General features: G+C 33.5%; 2 protein-coding genes across 2 annotated transcripts; one reads left to right on the top strand and one right to left on the bottom strand.

Moving 5' to 3' along the window:
- Nucleotides 1–3,611: 3,611 nt before the first annotated feature.
- Nucleotides 3,612–6,328, bottom strand: LOC145562171 (14-3-3-like protein). Its single transcript, XM_081622361.1, has 4 exons — nt 5,728–6,328; nt 4,597–4,719; nt 3,945–4,061; nt 3,612–3,828 (listed from the first exon to the last, which is right to left on the bottom strand). Exons 1-4 carry the CDS (start codon nt 6,211–6,213, stop codon nt 3,772–3,774), a joined length of 783 nt encoding a protein of 260 aa, XP_081478487.1. The 5' UTR covers nt 6,214–6,328; the 3' UTR covers nt 3,612–3,771.
- A 6,735-nt stretch (nt 6,329–13,063) lies between these two features.
- Nucleotides 13,064–19,942, top strand: LOC145563443 (lanC-like protein GCL1). The gene is made up of 5 exons (XM_081623894.1): nt 13,064–13,438; nt 14,329–14,516; nt 17,705–17,816; nt 18,499–18,969; nt 19,249–19,942. The coding sequence occupies exons 1-5, from the start codon at nt 13,250–13,252 to the stop codon at nt 19,591–19,593; spliced, it is 1,305 nt and encodes a 434-aa protein (XP_081480020.1). The 5' UTR covers nt 13,064–13,249; the 3' UTR covers nt 19,594–19,942.
- Nucleotides 19,943–21,254: the final 1,312 nt, after the last annotated feature.

A 21,254-nucleotide genomic window follows, 5' to 3' on the forward strand; every position in this document is an offset into this window, starting at 1 on the left:
AGAGGAAAGACAGAGGAAAGATAAAGAGGCAGGGATAGAAATAGAGAGGCTTAAAAATGAGGTTTCGGTGCACAAAGAAAATGCCTTTCGTGGCTATGGGAGGTATGAATCTGCATCTGTGGAGACGAAAACTTTGTTGGATGAGATTGATATTCTAAAGAATGAGCTGAAGCTGGCCATGGAAGCAGAAGACAATAGTAAGAAGGCCATGGATGACCTTGCAGTGGCTTTAAAAGAAGTTGCTATTGAATCCAACCAGGCGAAGGAAAAGCTCACATCTACAGAGCAGCAGCTAGAAGCAATGAATGAGGAAGCAGCCAATTTAAAAAAAATGGTGAAGAGCACTGAAGAGGCTTATGAAGCGCTTTTGAAAGCCTCAAAGAAAGAGAATGATATGCTGAAAAATACAGTTGACAGGTTAAGATTAGAGGCAGAGGAGTCTCTTTTGGCCTGGAATGACAGAGAAATCCAATTTGTAAACTGTATAAAGACGACTGATGATGAGAAAAATACTGCCCAAGAGGAATGCAATAAACTGGCTAAGTTGCTTAGAGAAGCTGAAGGGATGAACGAAAAATCAAAGGAAGAGAATAAGAATTTGAGAGATATACTTAAGCAAGCTCTGAGTGAAGCTAATGTGGCTAAAGAGGCTTCTAGTCTTGCTAGAGCTGAGAACTCTTACCTCAAGGATGCCCTTGTTGAGAAGGATAAAGCCCTTATTACCCTTGCTCAGGAAACTGAGCGCCTTCGAATCAATGAGGCCGAGTCAAATGACACTATTAAAGAATTGAAACGGGTAATTATTTCAGGATCTAAAAAAGAAATTGCAAAACTCGAGAAGGAGAACAAAGAGCAGAAGAAGGAGAAAGAAAACAAAGATCAGAAAAAGGAAAAGGAGAACAAAGAGCAGAGAAAAGTGGCAAAGAAAGAAACTGCAGCAGAGAACACAGAGAAGGATGCAAAAGAAGGCAGAAGATTGAGTAGCACATTCAGTTTTGATCTCAACCAGTTCTGGCCTTCGATTCCTGGTATAGCATGCAAGTCAAGCAAGGACATTGATGAGGACACAGATGAGGATGATGCCCTTGGGGGTTCCATATTCGACCTGGTAGGATCCCCAGTGAAGGACTACCATCGGCAAACAACATCATCTGGCAGTAGTGAAGAAAATCTGGTTTTTGATAACTTCGACGATGCACAATTTGATGATATGGAGATGGATAGGGCGTCACAAGGGAAGAGGAAAGCGTTGCTAAGGAGGTTTGGTGACCTCTTGCGAAGGAAAAATTCTCACCCACCAAAGGACTTACCTCACCCAGCAAAAGATGTACCACCCTCACCAAAGGAGATAGCAGCTTAGTTAGTTAGCTGAATCCTTGTCAACTTTAAACATCCTTATTTTTGCTAGTAGTCTCAAAGTCTGTTTTCTTGTTAGATCTCTCATTTTGTCGACGCCCACTATTTGGGGGTGATCGGAGGAAAAAATAGCACATACTGTAGATTTTAGAAGAATATACCATACAATAACCTGTAATACTCCATGCAAATACTTACAGGATAAGGAGTTAATTTAATTATGGTCAGTGTAAGTTTCTATCTACTTATAACAACTGTTAGGATTCTGCACCCATTCAAGCTGCAACTTGACACCAACCCATTCCAAAAGGCAGCACTATTTTGAAATTATAGCCTACTTTTGATAATTCACAAATGAGCTAATATCAAGTTTTTGCACATTTGTGATTGGTAGAGCTCATTAGAAATTCCTACGCGCTGATGGAAGTGCTCACTCAGGTTACTTCCAATTTGTTTGGCACCCACGACATGTCGATATGGCAAGTCTTACCAGTACAGCAGTGTAAAAACCATCATCCTGGCATTCTCATGCATCTGGTGGGAAATGAATTGCCTACATCAGGTTGAATCTTTTGATTTGAATCGAGTCATTTCTAGTCTTTTTTTCCTAGATTTGAAATATCAATCAATAGAGTATGTAAACAGAGAAATAGCAAAGGAGCCATTTTGTTAAATTTAAAAAGTAGTTGATGTTGGTTCATATTAGAGTCTGAAAGTTAAGACAACCAAAGAGCTGCAACAGACCTCTATCATACACATTGACTTTGGAAATTTGAGCACCCGACTTAAAAGAAACACCTTCCGTCTGGTAACCAAAATGAAAGAGTACCTTACTACCTACTAGTAATTTCAATCTGAAACAATAAGATATGCCCGTGCTAAGAAAACAACCATTAAAGCGGACACGATTCTTAGCACTCATTTCTGTGACTAGCACCAAAAATTTAAGTAATATATATAATCAGATAACTGATGTAGTGAACCTTTCAGCCTTTTTAACTACTACTCCGTACTTCGAATTTCATGAAGATGACAGGAAAAAAGATTTTGAGTCAACAGAAAAAGAGTTCAAAAAGTATTTCAAGAGATAACTAAAGTACAAGGACATTTTGTCATTGAGGAGAATATGCATTTTTGAAGTTTTATCAATCTCGTATCCTCATGGGAAATGATATACATGGCTAGAATTTTGATACTAGCTGAGGGCAAATGAATACAAACTTAAGAGTTAAGAACTTAAGATCATCAATAGTTGGAATAAGTTAAATAAGCACAAATTTGAGATGTTTTATGGAGTATGTTTTATATTTGGATTGTGTAACAGGTTTATGTATGGTTAATTATTTATGCATCTAGAATTGCTGGATTGGGGAAATTTCTATATATTCTTACTTCTTAGTAATCAATCGCCTTAAATTTGAGGTGATCAAAATTTCGGGCCGAGCTAGGCCTTAATGTAGTATCTCGGGTCCAAACCCGCAAAAAATAGCGGGCTTTTCGGACTTTTTTCGGGCCGGATTCAGATTTTTAATTAAAAATGCGTATTTAGGCTTTGCCCAAACCCGTCCTATTTCTGGGCCAGATCGTTCGGGCTAGCAATTTTAGATGCATAAATAATTGTGTGTGTGTCATTTTGAAACTAAAACTTTCTACTTTTAGCTACTTCTACTCTTTTTTTTTTTTTTTCTTCTTCTGAAATTTAGAGCCTGTTCGGATTTACTGAGCTAAACTGATTGAAGCTGAACTGAACTGAATATTTTATAAGAAGGAAAGGAACTGAATTGAAATTAAACTTAAGAGAACATGCCCTTAGTACTTCAAAGAATAAGAACATTTTACCAAGGAAATGCAAATTTTAATTATATGACTAGTGGGTACATTATATATTTTTACTCACATTTTACCATAACCCAATTTTCTTGAATACGTTGAAGTTTAATTATGGCATTAAGTACTCCTAATCCCCTATGACTAGTTAAGACAGTCAAAAGAAGCTAACAACTTCACTACCAAAAAACACCTAAACAGAATTGAAATCGGCAAAAGGCAGCTAAACAGAATCAACCCAAAGAAACAAATTGATCTGTAACCATTAAATTTCATGCAACTTGGCTTGTACTTTCATGCTTTGTTCAAAAATTTCAATCAGAACCCATAACAGTGGGATCTATGCACTAACGCACACCCCAAGAGGCGAATACCCAATCACATCACGAATTCAAAAAAGAGAGAGATAGGCAGGCCACCGATTGAGATAGAGATTAAAAATCCGATATTGTTTGATATAATTTAGAAATAAGAATCAAGATAACAGCTAGGAACTGTCAAATATTCAGCAGCACCCTCAATTCAAAAATTAAACCATCGCAAATCAAAAGGCAAATCCTAATTCTAAACAACGAGCTTTCAGAGCTTTCACTTTTCTTCATCCTGCTTGTTGGATGCCTCTTTGATCTCGTCAGCTCCATCCTCCTGCAATAGAAAATACAGACCCATTAAGGAATGAAATGGCAACAGACATAGTATAATGCAGATTCGAGTAATGAGTTAACTATTCCCCTCAAAAAGAAAAGTTAACTACTCCCTACCTGCATGTCGGAGGTCCACAAAGTCAGGTTATCCCGGAGAAGCTGCATAATCAGAGTGCTGTCTTTGTAGGAATCTTCCCCAAGGGTGTCCAACTCAGCAATTGCTTCATCAAAGGCCTTGAGAAAGAAATGACATTGTTAAATAAAAAATAGAGCTCATAGTATGTAGCATGTCAGCATAGATCTTGCGGAATTATTTTCAAATAAAGCCACACATATACAGCTGATAATTGGTTAACAGCATGTTACAAAGTCGAAAGCAGTATACCATTCTATCATACAAAAACATCTGTAGTGAAAAATACTACCCCCAGTTGATTAATGCATAATGTAGGTTATGTAGCTAATTAATGTAATTGATGAATGTCCAACATTTCAAGACATAAAGCATTGTGAGCAAATTGTTAATCATTTCCATGGTAAATGGTTAATCAGGTTAAATGATTTTCAGAGAGATCATCTAACACGAGAATGAATGTTAGGCTTGCTAGTTGAATACAGGAAGGAAGTCCCTCTATGCAATACAAAGCTTGTGACATGCTGAATTAAAACGAAGATGAAAAACAAAACTGTAAATCAAGCAAGAAAAGAGAATCTCTTTCTGGTCTTGATATGAAAATGGAGGTATCTCTGCCCTAGTTATAGTTCTTACCTGTTTAGCTAAGTTGCAGGCACGATCAGGAGAATTGAGAATCTCATAGTAGAAAACTGAGAAGTTAAGTGCAAGACCAAGACGGATAGGATGTGTTGGAGGCAAGTCAGCATTCGCAATATCCTGCTAAATGAAAAAGACAGGCATTAGTCATAAGTTAGCTAACAACGCCACATACCCTCGATCCATAACAATCAACGACCAAACTCATAACAATTGACCAAACAGAACATTCAACAAAGGAATTCTTTGAAAGTACATAAGACAACATCTTCAAAATAGCAACCACAACCAATAACAGAAACACGTCAAACAAAGAACAAAGTATAGCAATCACTGAGCCTGGGACAATGATCCATTATCCCATCAAAATTGACAATCCTTATAATCCTATATTATGACTAGTTGATAACACAAGTTGATAACACATTATAATATCGCTTTCATCACATTTTCCCTCTAAAGCAATTCAGATATTCTTCTCATTTGCCATGAAATGCCAACCCTAAGATCAATACTAGTAATACATTTTTTACATTATTCAGTACTAATTGCTTTTCTAATGAATTCTTTTCGAATTCCTATTTCCCTTTGGTTACACCTTTATGCAGCAACAAATTCGATTACGAAAGAAAAATAAGATCAACATCAATATGTAAAGTTTAACGCAATTAGCATCTTAAGATTGAACAAATTGACAAAATTCCAACACAAATATCAATGTCACTATCTCCAAAGGTATATAACAACATAAAACAAAGATTTCCAATCACTTTCACATCAATAATTTTGATGATCTCTTTCAACGTTTCCTCATACCAATCAACAGTGTCATATCAAACAAGTTTCAGACAAATCAAAATATGAATCAATTAATCACACATTATGCAAAATTAATTCAAAATTAACAATTAGATCGGCCAACATTAACAATATAAACCACGATTAACACAATGCCGATGAATTATCAACAATCTAAACAAAAAAACATAAATTCGATCCTAATTTCAACCAAATTTCCACCAAAAAATAAATCAAAATCAAAACTAAAATCTAAATCAATCAAATCGAAAAACAAATCGAACAAATTACAAAACGGAAAAATCGAAGAAATTAAAAAAAACAAAATACCTGAGCAGCTTTGTAAGCAGAGAGAGTATTCTCAGCAGCCTCCTTCCTTTCAGATCCAGTCTTAAACTCAGCCAAATAACGATAATAATCACCTTTCATCTTGAGATAAAAGACCTTAGAATCGGCACTAATAGCAACAGGAATAAGCTTAGATTCCAGAAGCTTCAAAATACCATCACAAATGTTAGAAAGTTCAGATTCAATCTTAGATCTGTAACCTCTAATGGTGGAAACATGATCTTCATTTCCGCGACTTTCTTCCTTTTGTTCGATCGAAGAAACGATCCGCCATGAAGCACGACGAGCACCAATGACGTTTTTGTAGGCGACGGAGAGAAGGTTGCGCTCTTCGACGGTCAGTTCTTCGCCTTCGCAAGCGGCTGAAACGACTTTCTCCATGAATTCTACCATTTCTTCGTAACGTTCGGCTTGTTCGGCGAGTTTCGCCATGTATACGTTCTCATCTCTTGCTGTAGATGACGCCATTGTTGGAGTTTGAAGCTTTTTTTTTTCTGAGATTTGAGTTTTGATTTTGGGGTTTTTTTTTTTTTAAATTTTTAGGGATTTTGAAATTTGAAAAAAATGGAGTCTTAGAATTCGGAGAAATTGGAGGAAGAAAGTGAACAGGCTGCCAGGCTGCCAGCTATATAACCGCATCACGTGGTCTTGAGGTTTCTCTTTTAGTCCTTTTTTAGGTTTTTTTTTTTTTTTTTTTTTTTTTTTTTGTTATTTAATTTTTATACTACGTATTTACATTTTCTTAATTTACTTTTGGGGAGTTTACCATATGCAAGTTGAATTTTATTAGGAGTAAACAAAAAATATTTACAAAATTATCCTTGAATCAACTGACCTGAAAACTTGATTTAAAATCTAAGCCGAAATCATTTGTCTTGATTTGGATCAATTCATCCGACTCATTAGTAAATGATTATCGTATTAAAATAAGCACATTGGTAATTGAACCAAAAATGTTATGATTAGGGGTCTGTTCACTTCAGCTTAATTTCAATTCAGTTTAGTTTAGCTTCAATCAGTTCAGTTCAGTTCAGCTTTTAATTTCCTTCTCTCATAAAGGCCTTATAGTTGGCCGTTGGCTGTTGGTTGTCGGCTGGTTTTGATTGGCTGGTTTGACTGGCTGTTTGTATTGTTTTTTTTGTTGGCTGTTTGACTTTTTATTAGTCTAAAAACATGTTTGGTAAAATTGGCTGTTAGATATTATTAGTAACTTCGGTAGCCAAAAGCTATTCCAAGTAGTTTTTTCATTTTGGCAGCTTTTCAATTGGCTGAAAAAGCTATTTACCAAACACAAATTTTGGATGTTTGACCAAATGAAAAAGGCAAAAACCAATTAAAAAGCCAATGAAAAACCATTTACCAAACAAGTCCAAAATATTCATTTTAACTCAGTTCAGTTCAATCTAGTTCAGCTCTAATTAGTTCAGTTCAGTTCAGCTTAGTTCACTAAATGTGAACAACCCCTAATCCAAGCATGAAATTATCTCGAACAAGTATTACCCAAAAATGACCCAAATCGGATCAATACAATCCGAAAAACCCAACTATCACTTTTACACTGTTCCTATTCATTAACTATTTTATCAGTTCATTTTAAGCTTTTAATTACTATCCATATATATGATACCCCGTATAAATTTAGAAATGCAAGTATAGTATGTATCATTTTCCTATATGCAATGTCTTGCAATTTTGCAAACATCTACCAACTATTTTACATCCTTTTCGAATTAATATAATGTTTTTATACAATAATTTAACCAAGTATGAGTATTTATTTGTAACATACAGTACTAATTAAAAATTATTAAGGGTGTATTCGGCGCTAACTTTTGAGTAACTTTTAGGTAGCTTTTAGTGGTTTGACCAACAAAAAATATGAGTGTTTGACAAAGTCGTGGTTAGGGTAGCTATTAGTGATGGAGGTAGCTTTTATGAAAAGTTAAAAAGATTAGCTTTTAATATTAGAAGTAGCTTTGAGATACCTGTTGAAAATTTAATCTATAGTTTTAAAAATAAAATATTGATTTTTATATATAACAGCTAGTCAACCGCTACTTTACCGAAACTCATGTCTAAATTATTTATCTTCACAACTAACAGCTTGTTGACAGCTAACAGCTACCTACATAGATAACAGCTACTTCCACAGCTACAACTACCTTCACAGCTATATTTTGCCGAACAAGCCCTAAATACCATGCTTCATCACTCTAAGACCACCTTACAAAATTATAAGTGAGTTGGGCCAAGAAAAGCGAGAAATTGAAATTGAAATTGAGTCCATCTTTTGTTTACAATGGGCTCATAAAAATAGCCTTATGACTTAAACGGTTATACACAAATGTTGCAACGTTATTGAGTGTGTTGGTCAAAGTTTGTTCCGAGTATATATATTTTACTTTTAATTTCATGGAGACGATGGAGTATTTCAACTGTGTTGGTCATGGCCAAGCTCGATTCTTTTGATCATAAAAAAAAATGGGTGGATTTATACGGATTATTTGTTTACTGAATCAATGGATTAAACAAAGATTAATTATGACGGTCTCACATTTACTCGTTTAGATTTCCTGAAAAAAAAAAAAAAAAAACACATTAAAACATTTACTCGTTTAGTAACTGCTTATAAATTCCTTACTATTATTATATGTAATTTTGCATGAAATTATGGGATCATTACCTTATCAATAGAATTCAACCTCCATACATGTGTTATTGTTCCTAATTTTTTATTACCACACAATAAACCACTAAAATGGTACTCCGTAGACCGTAATGAATTGTAATGAAAATTTGTGAGCAACAAATGAGTTTTTTTTCCACAATTTTTTTAAAAAAAATCAGATGTACAATAATTATTGTACATCCATTATAAAAATAGCCTAAAGTAATCAAAAGTTATCCCTGAAATTAATAAAAGTTACTCTAATATGCATAAAAGTAATCCAATACAAATAAAAATTATCTACGTTTTATTGTGTCAAAAAAAAGTAAAAAATTATTTATGTTTTACTAGTAAAGAATCACATTTTAAATGACTAAAAATCAATTATTAGTGATTCAATGTAATTAAATTACCTTTATAAAACTTTTTTTTGTTGTCTATTTATATAAAAATTGTATTATGTTTAAAGTTACCCAAAAAAAAGACAATAAGTTACCCTAAAATTAGTTAAAAGTTACCCTTATAATGCTCGATGTACACTAATATTAGTGTAAACCGGGTGTATATAAAAGTTTTTTTGTTTTTGTTTTTTTTTAAAAAAAAATGAACTTATTAGAGCTGAACTGAACAACTAAACTGAAAATAATCTAATGAGAACAAGCCCTAAACTTATGAAGAAAATTTCATGTCATCAAGCCCATACATTTGGTAAAAAAGGGGGGGGGGGGGGGGGGCTAGCATAAGTGCATTACTTAGTTTATTGGATGGTTGTGTTGGCCGAAACAGGTGCCCAAACTTTGTTTTGGGGTTTTTCGAGCCTCGACGTTGTCATAGCTTTCTCGCCAACAAGAACAGCTTATGAATGAAAGGTCACATGTCCAAGTGATCAGTTTGATGGCCTTACTTGGTGATAAGTTGATCCCACTAGGTAAGGTTAAACTAGCCATGATTAAACAGTTTCAGTACTCTCTGCTCTCTTTGTGTTTTGAAGTAGGTATCCGCTCTTGGGCCTATAAAGAGGTCCTTATCCGCAACATGTCCGGCCAACCCCATTTATGTAATATGGTTTTTAGTGTCGAAAGCTATAAAGGCTTAAATGTTAAAAGCCATGTAGTGGTAAGTTTTAGTTCTTATTTTGTATGTTGTAAACTCTAATTTTTTAATATAATTTGCTATAGTATCTCTAATGTGAGATTGTGTTATACACTTACTTTAGAGACTTATGAACATTTTGTAAACTCTAATTTTTTAATATAATTTGCTATAGTATCTCTAATGTGAGATTGTGTTATACACTTACTTTAGAGACTTATGAACATAAGCACTCTCAATGAAGAAAATTGTTCATAATAGGTAAGAATGAGCGGAAAACACAAATTCTTTTCTTGAGGTGAGGAAAACGAGAACTCCTCATACAGCGAAAATTTATATGCATGTGAGCCTTGTGTAAGTGAGAGAATACCATACATAATTGGTTCATGTGAACGAGAAAAAACAGTTTGATCACTCGTTACGTGTAGCATAATGATGTTTCTGTTTTCTTTTTATGCCTTTTTCCTTCTCCGAAATTTCATACTTATTATGTATTCATTATGTTCACACTTTCTCTATTATTTAATTATTGTATTTCAATTAGCATAATTGACAAATAAATTGAGTGGAGATAACTCTATATTAAATCAAGCACAATAAAAACACACGAATTGAAGTAATTGCCAATTAAGAAAGAAAAATAAATAAATTCAATCATTTCTCTAGCTAATTGTAGCAATCATCATAACTTATAAGCAAATTAAATTTGGCGATAACCTTAATTATCTATAATAATTCCTGTCCTATGTATGTATCTCTAATGTGCTCCGTAAAAATGTGTTACACACTTACTTTACAGACTAATGAATATAAAGTATAAACACTCTCAATGAAGAAAAAAAAATCATAATAGGTAAGAATATGAGTGAGAAACACACGGATTCTACTCTTGAAATTCTTTGCTTCTTAAGGCGAGGAAAATGAGAACTCCTCATATAGCAAAAATCTATTGTCATTAGATCATATGCATGTGAGCCCCGTGTATGTGAGAGAATACCTGAATACCATATATAAGTGGGTCTTGTCAAAGAGAAAAAAACAGTTTCACTGTTATTTATTGTATAATAATGATCCAGTTTTTTTTTTTTTTTTTCCTTTTTCTTCTCCCAAAATTCATACTTGATCTATTCTTTAATTATGTATTCATACTTTCTCTATTATTTAATTATTGTAACATAAAATACTACACATTGAGACGAACTATAACACAATCTCACAATTTTTTTAAAACATTATATAGAATATTTTTGTTAAGATTTTGAAAAATCAAACACAAGAACAAAAGGAGACGAAAATATATATAATCTCTCATTTTAATTAAAAGTATTTACGAGGAAAGCGCGGTGCGCCTAGTGCAAATGGCTAATATTTAATTTTTGTAATTTTTACATACATAACAAAATTCCAAGTAACATTTGTATAAGACCACCTTATCTATTTTTTTTTATTTACTTTTTTTTTATTTATTTTTAATTTTTAAAGTTGGTAAGGAGAAGAGTTCTACCGAGCCGGAACCTCTCACCGATCCTCCTGACTCGGGTTAGCGGGCTAGGCATTTGAGAGTGAGGGGGAAGGGTAAGGAAATCCCCACCCTAAAATGCTTTTAGTGGAGATTGAACCCCCAACCTCAAGATTAAAAGATAGAACCCTTTTTACTAGACACCATTTTCACTAGACCAAACTTGCTATTACTTGTATAGAGTTGTAAGAATCACTCCAAATCTCCAACTACTTTTGTGCACGTAATTAAAATAAGCATGTGACCATTCCAAATTCGGAAATTCCCAATCATCAATAATCATCAATCAATCAATAATCAATAATCAATAATCTATACTAAGGGCGAAACCAGGAATGACACTTGTCATTTCCTGGTTAAAAATTTTCCCGCCTTTTTTTTCCTTTCCTTTTTAATTTTTTGACAACATATTTAATTTAATCCAATTATATTCAATTAAATTTTTACATATATTCTATATACTAGGAAACTTTTAGTTACAAAAATACTAACATTGATTAAAAATAATGTATTGGAATATATTCTTTTCCAAATTGTTATAATATTATCAATATCAATTTTTTTTCTTCAACTTCTATCATTTGATAATAAAATTTATTTTAATTAAAAAAAGAAAAATCATTTTGGTAGCATACTTTGTATTAATCTTAAAATTATACGTAACATTTATAAGAACAAAATAACTTTGTACACAACATATATTGGAAATTATTTAATTATTCTAAACATTTATGTGATTATTTAAAAAATAAAAACCCCTACTACTCACTAAAGATATATTTAAAAAGTTGATTATTGAATACTAATTATCCTAAAGTAAAATGAACTCAACTAAAATTTCATATTATGTCGATCAAAGTGTGTCAACAATTTAAGGACAAATGTATATGAGTTCGTATATGGGTACTAACCTAAGCTAATATTTTAATTTTCTTATATAAAACCTTATACCTTCTAAGTTTCTATTACTATATTCATTTATTTATACAAATCCAATTCAATAACCTTTCATATTTAGTATTGGTATAAACTAATTAAAATTCAAGTTATTTTGTTACAAATAATTTTTTTGGATAAATTATCGTTGAATCAACACCATTATTTATTATTTATTTATTGTAAAATTTAATTATAACCGTGCATGACACGGGATTTAACCTAGTTACTTCTATGGGACAACCCATCTATAAGGTTTTATTCAAAATTTTGTACAAAACTCTACTACCAACACTCTTCTAAAATTACACGCCCAACATAAGTTAATAATCACTCCGTTTTAAAATATTTGGTCTACCTTTTATTTTTGATCGTTTTTAAATACTTGCTTTATTTTTTTATTTGAAAAACTTTTCTAATATTTAGTTCATTTCTGTCAACTATTGTATCCAACATAAATCAAAATTTTATATCCTCTCCTCCTATTCTCTCAACTACCTTTGCTTTTTACAATTTTTTATTCTTGTACCAACTGCACTACTTCTATATTTTTATTACTTTCTTCAATTTCTCCTATAACACCGCGCATATAAAAATAGAGCAAGTATTTAAAATCGAAAGAGTATTCTTTAGATATTATATTATTTTATGAGACGAAAGGAGTATAAAAGCAAACATAAGAAAAAGACCCCACAAGGCCACAACGATACATATCACAAGGCTAAAAATCTAAAAACCAAAGGAACAAGGCCGTAGTTTTGTTGTGTTGATACTCGGCGCAATCCAACGGCCAAACCTTTAAAACAATGACACCAAACGCATAGATAATAAGGCACGTGTCTTATATATTCTTTCCCTTTGTTAGAGATAGATATATCGGAAAATATATGTGATATATTTTCCGTATAGATATTGTTATGATAATAATATGTTTAGTATTATCTTATGTTAAGATATTATTTTGAGAATATACCTTTAGGGTTTATGATTAGATTAGTATATTTTTTAGGAAGATTATTTCCTATTTTATATTCTTAGGTTTTGTATAAATACTCTATCTATTGATGAATAATGATCAAGCTATTCTATTCACTCTTCTCTATTAATTTGTCACCCTTACTTTTATCCACCTTTCCTTTCTCAGTATATAAACTCACACAACTTCACAAAACAAATAAAGGAATTCTTGCATTTTCTATGTTAAACGCCAACAGAATTATAATCCCAGAATTTTAGATTAAACTAGAAGCGTCATCTAACAATTTCAAAGAGAGGAGAGAGAAAATAAAATGTCGCCATCAATTGTAGAGTGTGCATCTGATGAAGGTGATCATCGACAACAACGTGAAGAGAGAAATAATCAATGGCTGAATTCCCTTGTTGGTGATGATGATCGGACGGCTACTGAGTTGTCTCAGTTTATGTTCATTCCTGATGATCATACTTTTTTCAGTGCTGCCGTTCAGCTAAAAGACCAGGTAATTTTGGAGAAGTATTAATTACTTGCACCATTTTTTATTAATTAATAATTAGCTGAATGAAATGGATGTGTTGTTTTTAGCTTAAACTTTGTAAGTAAAAGCGGACTAATTAGGTTGTTCATCGGTCTAAAATTAAAATTGGTGTAAAATTATTGAAATTGCTGAGTAATTGAGAAGGTTAGATGGAATTACAGAAATTTGTGCATAATGTCATACATTTTAGGAAATTTTGGAATTGAGGTTTGCATTATTGATTGATTATCTAGTCCCTCATTCATTAGTTTTTATTTTTTATTTATTTATTTATTTATTTTTTAATGTTGAAAGTGAAGTGTAACTGCTTCGTATATTTAAAATTGATTTTAAAAATTGACTACAAATACAACGTGATTAACGAATTACGAATTGATCAAGGTGTGTTCACCTCTTCAACGTAACATTTTGGATTTGATTAACCCTGATTTTCTCCTTATATTTAAGCTTAATTGGACTCAATCATCAATAATTAAACATGGCTTTAAATTGATAATTTTTAAGACACGAATAAATCACACCCTAAAAATTTTGAGTTATACTTGTACTTCCCATGTTAGAAATTTTGAAATGAAAAAATTCCCTTCGTTCTTTTAAGCATTCAACTCACGATTTTAAAACTTTGTGTCGATCAAACTGGTGCACTTAAAAAAGGGTGGAGTATTGAATCCTCTATTGAGAATGTGTAAATGACAAAATGGTGTAACAAGTCCTCACGCATAGGGTACCTTCTAGTTCTGAGCTTCTGAGCCCAAGAGGCAAGAAAAGCATGTTTATTATCTGAAAGAGTAGAGAAAAGAAAACATAAGACAAAGGGGATATTAATTTAAAATTGGCTTTTACCAATTAAACAGGTTGTGGACGTGACGTGGAAGGACAAGGGAAGAGTGGAGAGCCAGGAATTAGATCCCACGGTATACACGGGGTTGATGGGGACAGCCTTCACTTGCTTCCGCTCATTCCAGGCCACCGGTTCTCAACAGGACTTGCTTTTATGTGCTGATCTTGTGAGGGCGTGTGCCTCCATCGCTCATTCTTCAAGGTTTGCTGTTTACGCGTATACTTTATTCTCTCTTTTAAAATTTTGTTTATCTAACGTGAAGTGAACAAGGCTAACAACCGTAAATATTGGTAATCTCATACATGGAAATGGCGAGTCTTAAAGGGAAATTTATAAACTTCTTCAATTTTAAATTAATTATGTATATATTTTCATTTGATATGTTACAATAATTATGTTAATATAGAATCTGTTAGGTGTTAACATTTGCACATTAGAAAGCCCCTTTAAAATTAAAAGATATTTGATGGTGCCCATCATGGATGGACAATTTTACAATGGCTACACAAATTTTGTAGCCACTGTAATTTTTAAATCATGGCCATACACTTCTCAATATTAAATCAACATCATTCATTTAGTTGACTTTGACAAAAATATTCTATTTTTAAAAAATTAGGCTTTATCCCCTTCCTCTCTACAATCTACACTACTTGATCATCATACAACTCCATCTCTAACCATGAATTCATTGTTTTCAAAGAATCAAAGGTCATACATAACCGATTAGAGATCAGAACTTCAGCGCCAAAGTTCCATCATTAATCATCTCTTTTATTTGTACCATTGTATATTGTTTTTGCTACTCCCGTATTTGATTACATAAATAGAACTCCCAATTTATTATACATTTATACTATGTACATGGAAATTATTTTCCAATCTCTTATTGTAAGGTTTGTTGGAAAACAATTTTGAAAATCGGAACATCTATGTTAATGGAGAAGCAGTTTTTTTTTTTGGTTAAAAGCAGTTTTTGATTAGATTGTTTTTTGCCTTGAATTTTAAAAAATAAAAAGTCAAATAAATGAATGGATATGATCTCCTCCTAAAAAATAAAAGGTCTAGATTAAAAACTAATATAGTGGCCACAATTTTTATGTAGCCGTTGAATAGTCCTCTATCATGGATAATGTTTTTTTTTTATTTATTTTTTTATTTTATTATTATTTTTTTTAACAATAGCAAAAGCAACTGCACAAAACTACTAATAATTAGAAATAGAAAACCGACATCTTCTTGCAATGTCGTTTGCTCTTTGAACCTGTTCTCTCGGGACTTTCAAAATTGCACATCTTTGGAACGTTGCACCCACTTCCCTAATCTTTTTTAGCATCCAAGTTATTGAAACATCCATACCGCAGCTATCCTGTAGATTGTTAAGGAGTGAGATAGAGTCGGAAAGGAGTAGAATCCCCTCCTTAGCCGCTATTGTCATTAGCGGTTTTAAGTGCTTTTAAGTTGAAAATAAAAAAAAATATACTTAACACCGATCCTACATGGATGGTATTTAGGGAATTAGTTTCTAAATCGACGCATAAAGGGAATTTATTTTTATTCTAGCAATATTGTGGGAAGTTGCTCTAATTATTTGCCCGTTGTTATTTTTTACTTTTACTCAATCGTTCATCGAGTTGAATTGATAAGAGACAAAAGTAGTATGATCAAATGCATGTTATGCGAGAGTAAAGTTGTGATTCCTATAATAAAAATAAATATAGAACAAAACCTTAAATGAAATATGGAATATACAATAAGGAAGGATGGAAATAATTCTAGGTGAAACATTTTTTGGACTAGTGAACTTTAACATTGGTTAACTGGTTTTGGGATGGAACAATTTTTGGACTTAATTAAAGTTAACATAATACCTGAACCATTAGAGATTGCTTGTGGATGTATCTAATTGCATTGTAACTTTACAAGTGATCAATGTTGAACCTCTGTGTTTTTATTTGTTGATTTTGTTTAGTCTTTCTCGCATCCATTATAACATTGTATAAAAGTATTTACCATTGTACAAAGATAAGCAAGTCATTTACAATACTAGTAGATTAGAAATTTACTAGCGGTTATAGCTTTAATATCGTTACTAGCTTAATAGCGCTTAAAAGAGCTTAAAACCGCTAATCCATATACGTAGTATAAAAAATGCATCTCATGATTCGGTATATTTGTGGTCCCAGACTCCTAGCCAATATAAGCAACATCGCCAACATGAGTAGAATTTTCTTCCCAACAGCGTTGATATTTATAGGGTATAGTTTATTTCCCACGTGAAAAACCAACGAATGATTTGAGTGTTGAACTTATTATTTGTACTCGTAGGACTGTGCTTCAATTGCAATACTGATGTGGTGAGCATGTACCATTATTAAGTATGGGACATGGGGTGGACTACATAATAAGTGATGCTATTTTTTCCAAGCTTGTAATGATCCATCATTTTGGGATGGGTTATACATGCCAACATGAATAAGGAATGTCGAGGTAGGGTAGGGATCAAACCTTATCTTTTGCGAACAAAAATTGTTACTCTGTTGATGTCTATATACTTGGTACTTTGAATTTGAAAAAAATAGTGCTCATAGCATAGTGCGAATACCGACCGATAATGTAGGATAGTACATGAAGTGAGATAGAGAATTTGGTTTCATGTGAAATAATAATATTTACTCAGTTTTGTTAGTTTTTCTAATCAGTCGGGATGAGATCATGAGGTCAAGTTCTTTCTTGATGGGAACCGAGGGCTGAGGCAATGTGATATTTTGTCTAGACTGTCTACCTCCTGATTTCAGGATTTGAGTTCTTGACGAAAGGGGTGAAGAGTTGACAGTTACCCATCTGGGCTTGGGCTTGACATAATATTGGTGGAATAGTGGTCCATTTTGGGCCCATGCTTACTGGTCTCCATAATAAAGAAGAAAATAAAGTTCCTCCTCATAAATTTGCTGACATCAAGGACATGGACGTACTGTTAGGTTAATTTTGGTTGGCAATGAGGTCATTTGAGTTAATAAGGATTGGTTAAGTTTGCCACCTTTATTATGCATGGTTAGTTACACTTGACTTACATGAGTCAGTAGATGCATCCCTTAGTTGGAAGTTGAACAATAGAATTACTATTATCGATAGATATTTCTTCGCCTTTGATTGCTGATAGAAGTGGAATAGACAGACCAATGAATTGTATGTGTGGCCTTGACAGTTGCATAGCTCTGATTAATAATAATGGTGTCTGATGGGCAACAACCACACACACACACACACACACACATTATAATTTCATATTTGCCGGTTATACTTGCTAACTTATGTTTAATTTAGATATTTGATATAGATAAAGATGTAAATTGGTATCTTGACTGTGACTTACTATTGTTGTGCAGACTTGTAACATTTTTGAGTGGTAGAGGAGGAATTTATGCACTTGGTGCTGTCATCATGAACTATGTGGGGGACCATCAAAGCCGTGGACATTTTCTTGACATGTTTATTGAGGTTTTAACTCTTGCTGAGCATGTTTCAAATTTCTATTGTTATCATCCTATGTATTTTGTCTTCATCAGTACCTTGATGCCCACAGGAAAGATGTTTTCATCTCTTGTTTGGGAGATCAGAAATCATGTCTTGCTGGGAAGATCATCTATTTGAAAGATATTGTTACTACTAATGGGGAAGAAGTCAAATGAAAAAGCTGCAAATATTGTGTACTTGCTTCCTCATCTAGATACACCATAGTAGTTCCTCAAAAAAAAAAAAAAAAAAAAAAAAAAAAAAAAAAAAAGATACACCGTAGTTGATGATTATGCATAATTTCTAACTTGATAGCCTAAATTTCAAGTTGAAAGCACTATGCCCCTAATGTAAGATATTACTTCATACTTTGTATTAACCAAATTGTCCTTAAATGCTTATATCACTTCTGATTTTTGATTAAAATATAAAATACGATATTTTTTAAAGTACAATTATTACACGTCTTTGTAGAAGTGGCAAGAAATATTTTGAAAGAAATAACAGCCTAATAGGTCATGGTAGGGCTTTTCAGTATGTAGTCCTTCTTAGCTGCTTGATCGGTCTATTATAGATTATGTTCTGACTATGATTGTTGATTGCGTCTGTTTTCTCCTTGTTAGTTAAGTAATGATACATAAAACTTATGCCATATTATGACTTTCAGGTAGCACAAGAAAAAGCACTTCCGGTTGGACCTGAAGAAGGGGGTTTTGGAATGTCATATGACCTTCTATGTGGAAGAGCAGGATTTTTATGGGCAGCTTTGTTCATAAAAATGCACCTTGGTGAAGAAGCATTGCCAAATGATCTGCTGATGCCTGTTGTTGCAGCTATTTTAGCAGGGGGTAGAGCAGGAGCCTCTGATAATCCATTGTGTCCTTTGATGTACAGATGGCATGGGACGAGATACTTTGGTGCCGCTCATGGCCTTGCAGGGATTTTGCATGTTTTGCTTCACTTCCCCCTCTCAGGAGATGATGCTGAGGATGTCAAGAAGACGCTGAGGTATATTATGAGTAAAAGATTCCCAATGAGTGGAAACTACCCATCAAGTGATGGGAACCCTAGGGATAACTTGGTCCAGTGGTCTCATGGTGCAACCAGCATGGTTATCACTTTGTGCAAGGCCTCACAGGTTTGTAGCTTTAGCATTTTTTTAGTTTTGTCATCCAAGCTTTGTACATCATGAGGCTAGTCGTGGGTGATAGCTTTGGCGTGTGCTTCTCCTTGCATCCCCATGATGGGTTTTAGATTTCTCATCCTACCCTAGTTTTTATTGGTAATTAGGACATGTAGATCTAAACACAGTCTCCTGGTTACCATCCTTACCGTACATTTTAAACACGTGTATTAGCAGGCCTGTGTGTTCTAGGATGTTTGTATGATGAACATTGGTTTTGGTTACTGCATACAGGTTTTCCCCAATGAAAGAGAATTCCGTGATGGAGCCATAGAAGCAGGGGGAGTGGTCTGGAAGAGCGGTCTTGTGAAGAAGGTGGGACTTGATGATGGGGTGGCTGGAAATGCATATGCTTTCCTCTCCCTCTATAAGTTGACAGGAGAAGCCATATATGCAGAGCGAGCAAAGGCGTTTGGAAGCTTCTTGTATCATAAAGGAAGTCAGCTGGTAAATGCAGAGAATAATTCTGGTGGGACGGATCATGCTTATTCTCTTTTCCTAGGACTTGCAGGAGCTGCTTGTTTCTTTTTTGATCTTCTTCATCCAGAAAAATCAAAGTTCCCAGGCTATGAACTTTGAAATTGTAAGATATGCTTTTAGTAGTAGAATATAAGTGTTGTATTTGAGTATTAGCACCTGAGTAAAGCCGTGCATTGCTCTGAATTCGCCCGAAGACAAAGACAAGACATAATAGGGAAGTATGAGTATCTGTGTATGTTGGGTTTAGTATGTTTTCAAGGAATATTCGAACCTCAGTTTCGCCGAAAGTTCTGAGTAGGAAAGGATTCGAATTGGTAAGAGATGTTATAATACTCCATATTCCGGCAAAGAGGTAAATTTTCTTTCTGTAATGTGATTACATGTACAAAAATATGTACAAAAATATGATGATCATAACTCATAATTTTTAGGAGGTGCAATCTTCGATGTTTGTAACTAGACCTGATCAATGGGCAGGTCGAGGCATAAACAATCTGCCAATTTTTTGGGCCGGGCCTAGCTTTGGGCCAAAATTTTCATGTCCAAATTCGCCTAAAATGGCCAGGCAGTGCTGCCGTCCAGGTTTTTCAGGCTGGGCTATAAAATGAACTAAAATAACGTAAAAATGCATTGCCAAGCCCGCCCAAAAAATAAAAAATTCGGGTTGAAATTGCTGCCCAAAATCGGGCTGGGCTAGTTTTGATTAGCTCTATTTGTAACCAGCCCATTACAGTTTAAACACTCCTTAGTCTTCGAGTTCCCAAGAATTTCTACTTCTAATCTCATTTTTTACACGAACCAAAATCTCATGTTATACATGAACCAAACAAATAATAAATCATTAAATCGTTTAGTAGGGAATGAGCAACTTTTATAATTTTTTGCTCAAAAGCAAAATAGTTACGGATCATATTGGAATATACGGAATACAAAGTATATTATTATCAATATATTTTTTTTTTGGTAGGTAAAGAGAATTCCCTTGCAAGTAGGGGGGAAAATAAGGATCCTACTTGTTTGGAGTGAGAATCGAACCCTTCTCACAGGGGTGAAAAGAGAGCCTCCATCCAACTATGTTAACCTTGATTCTCATATTATTATCAATTTACTCATGATTTCTTGTGATAGTATTGAAATACTCAAATACAGTGCCTAACCATAGGCTATCTTATGACCTATTTTAAATATATAGACACGTTATTATATGGTATCTAGCAAAATTTCTTCATTTAACTGTTTAAATTTGAGCCGCCAAACTACTAGACTAATAGCTACCATTTCAACCAAACTACATCTAATTAAGAATAATTTCATGTGAACATTGAGAAATACATGTGCTCCATACCAAACCTATAAAACTAATTAAATTTCATTTCAAGTAGCATATCTACAAAAGCTACGTCACAAAGTCAACAGGCTAAGCTAAAGATCTGTAGCTAAACAGCATTTGCCAGCCTTCCACAAAACTAGACACCCAATGTAATATGGCATTAACTAACAAAGCGTCGGCTCACCTGATAAGTTACATTATCTCAAATTCTAAAAGTCTGGGGTTCGCATTCTACCAAGTAAGGACGTTTAAGGGTAAGGATTCCCTTACTCCTCTTTCTACTCTCAAGAGTTTGTCCTATAAATACTGAACCAAAAAACCGTAATGGTTAAAGTTTGATTAAAATCTTCCTTATTACGGAGTAATTAAAAAGAAAAATCTAATATGACATTAGCCCACTTTTTACAAAGTGAGACCCCAAATCTAATCC

Source organism: Chenopodium album, chromosome 10 (assembly GCF_948465745.1).
Source record: "Chenopodium album chromosome 10, dcCheAlbu1.1, whole genome shotgun sequence".
Classification (NCBI taxonomy): domain Eukaryota; kingdom Viridiplantae; phylum Streptophyta; class Magnoliopsida; order Caryophyllales; family Amaranthaceae; genus Chenopodium; species Chenopodium album.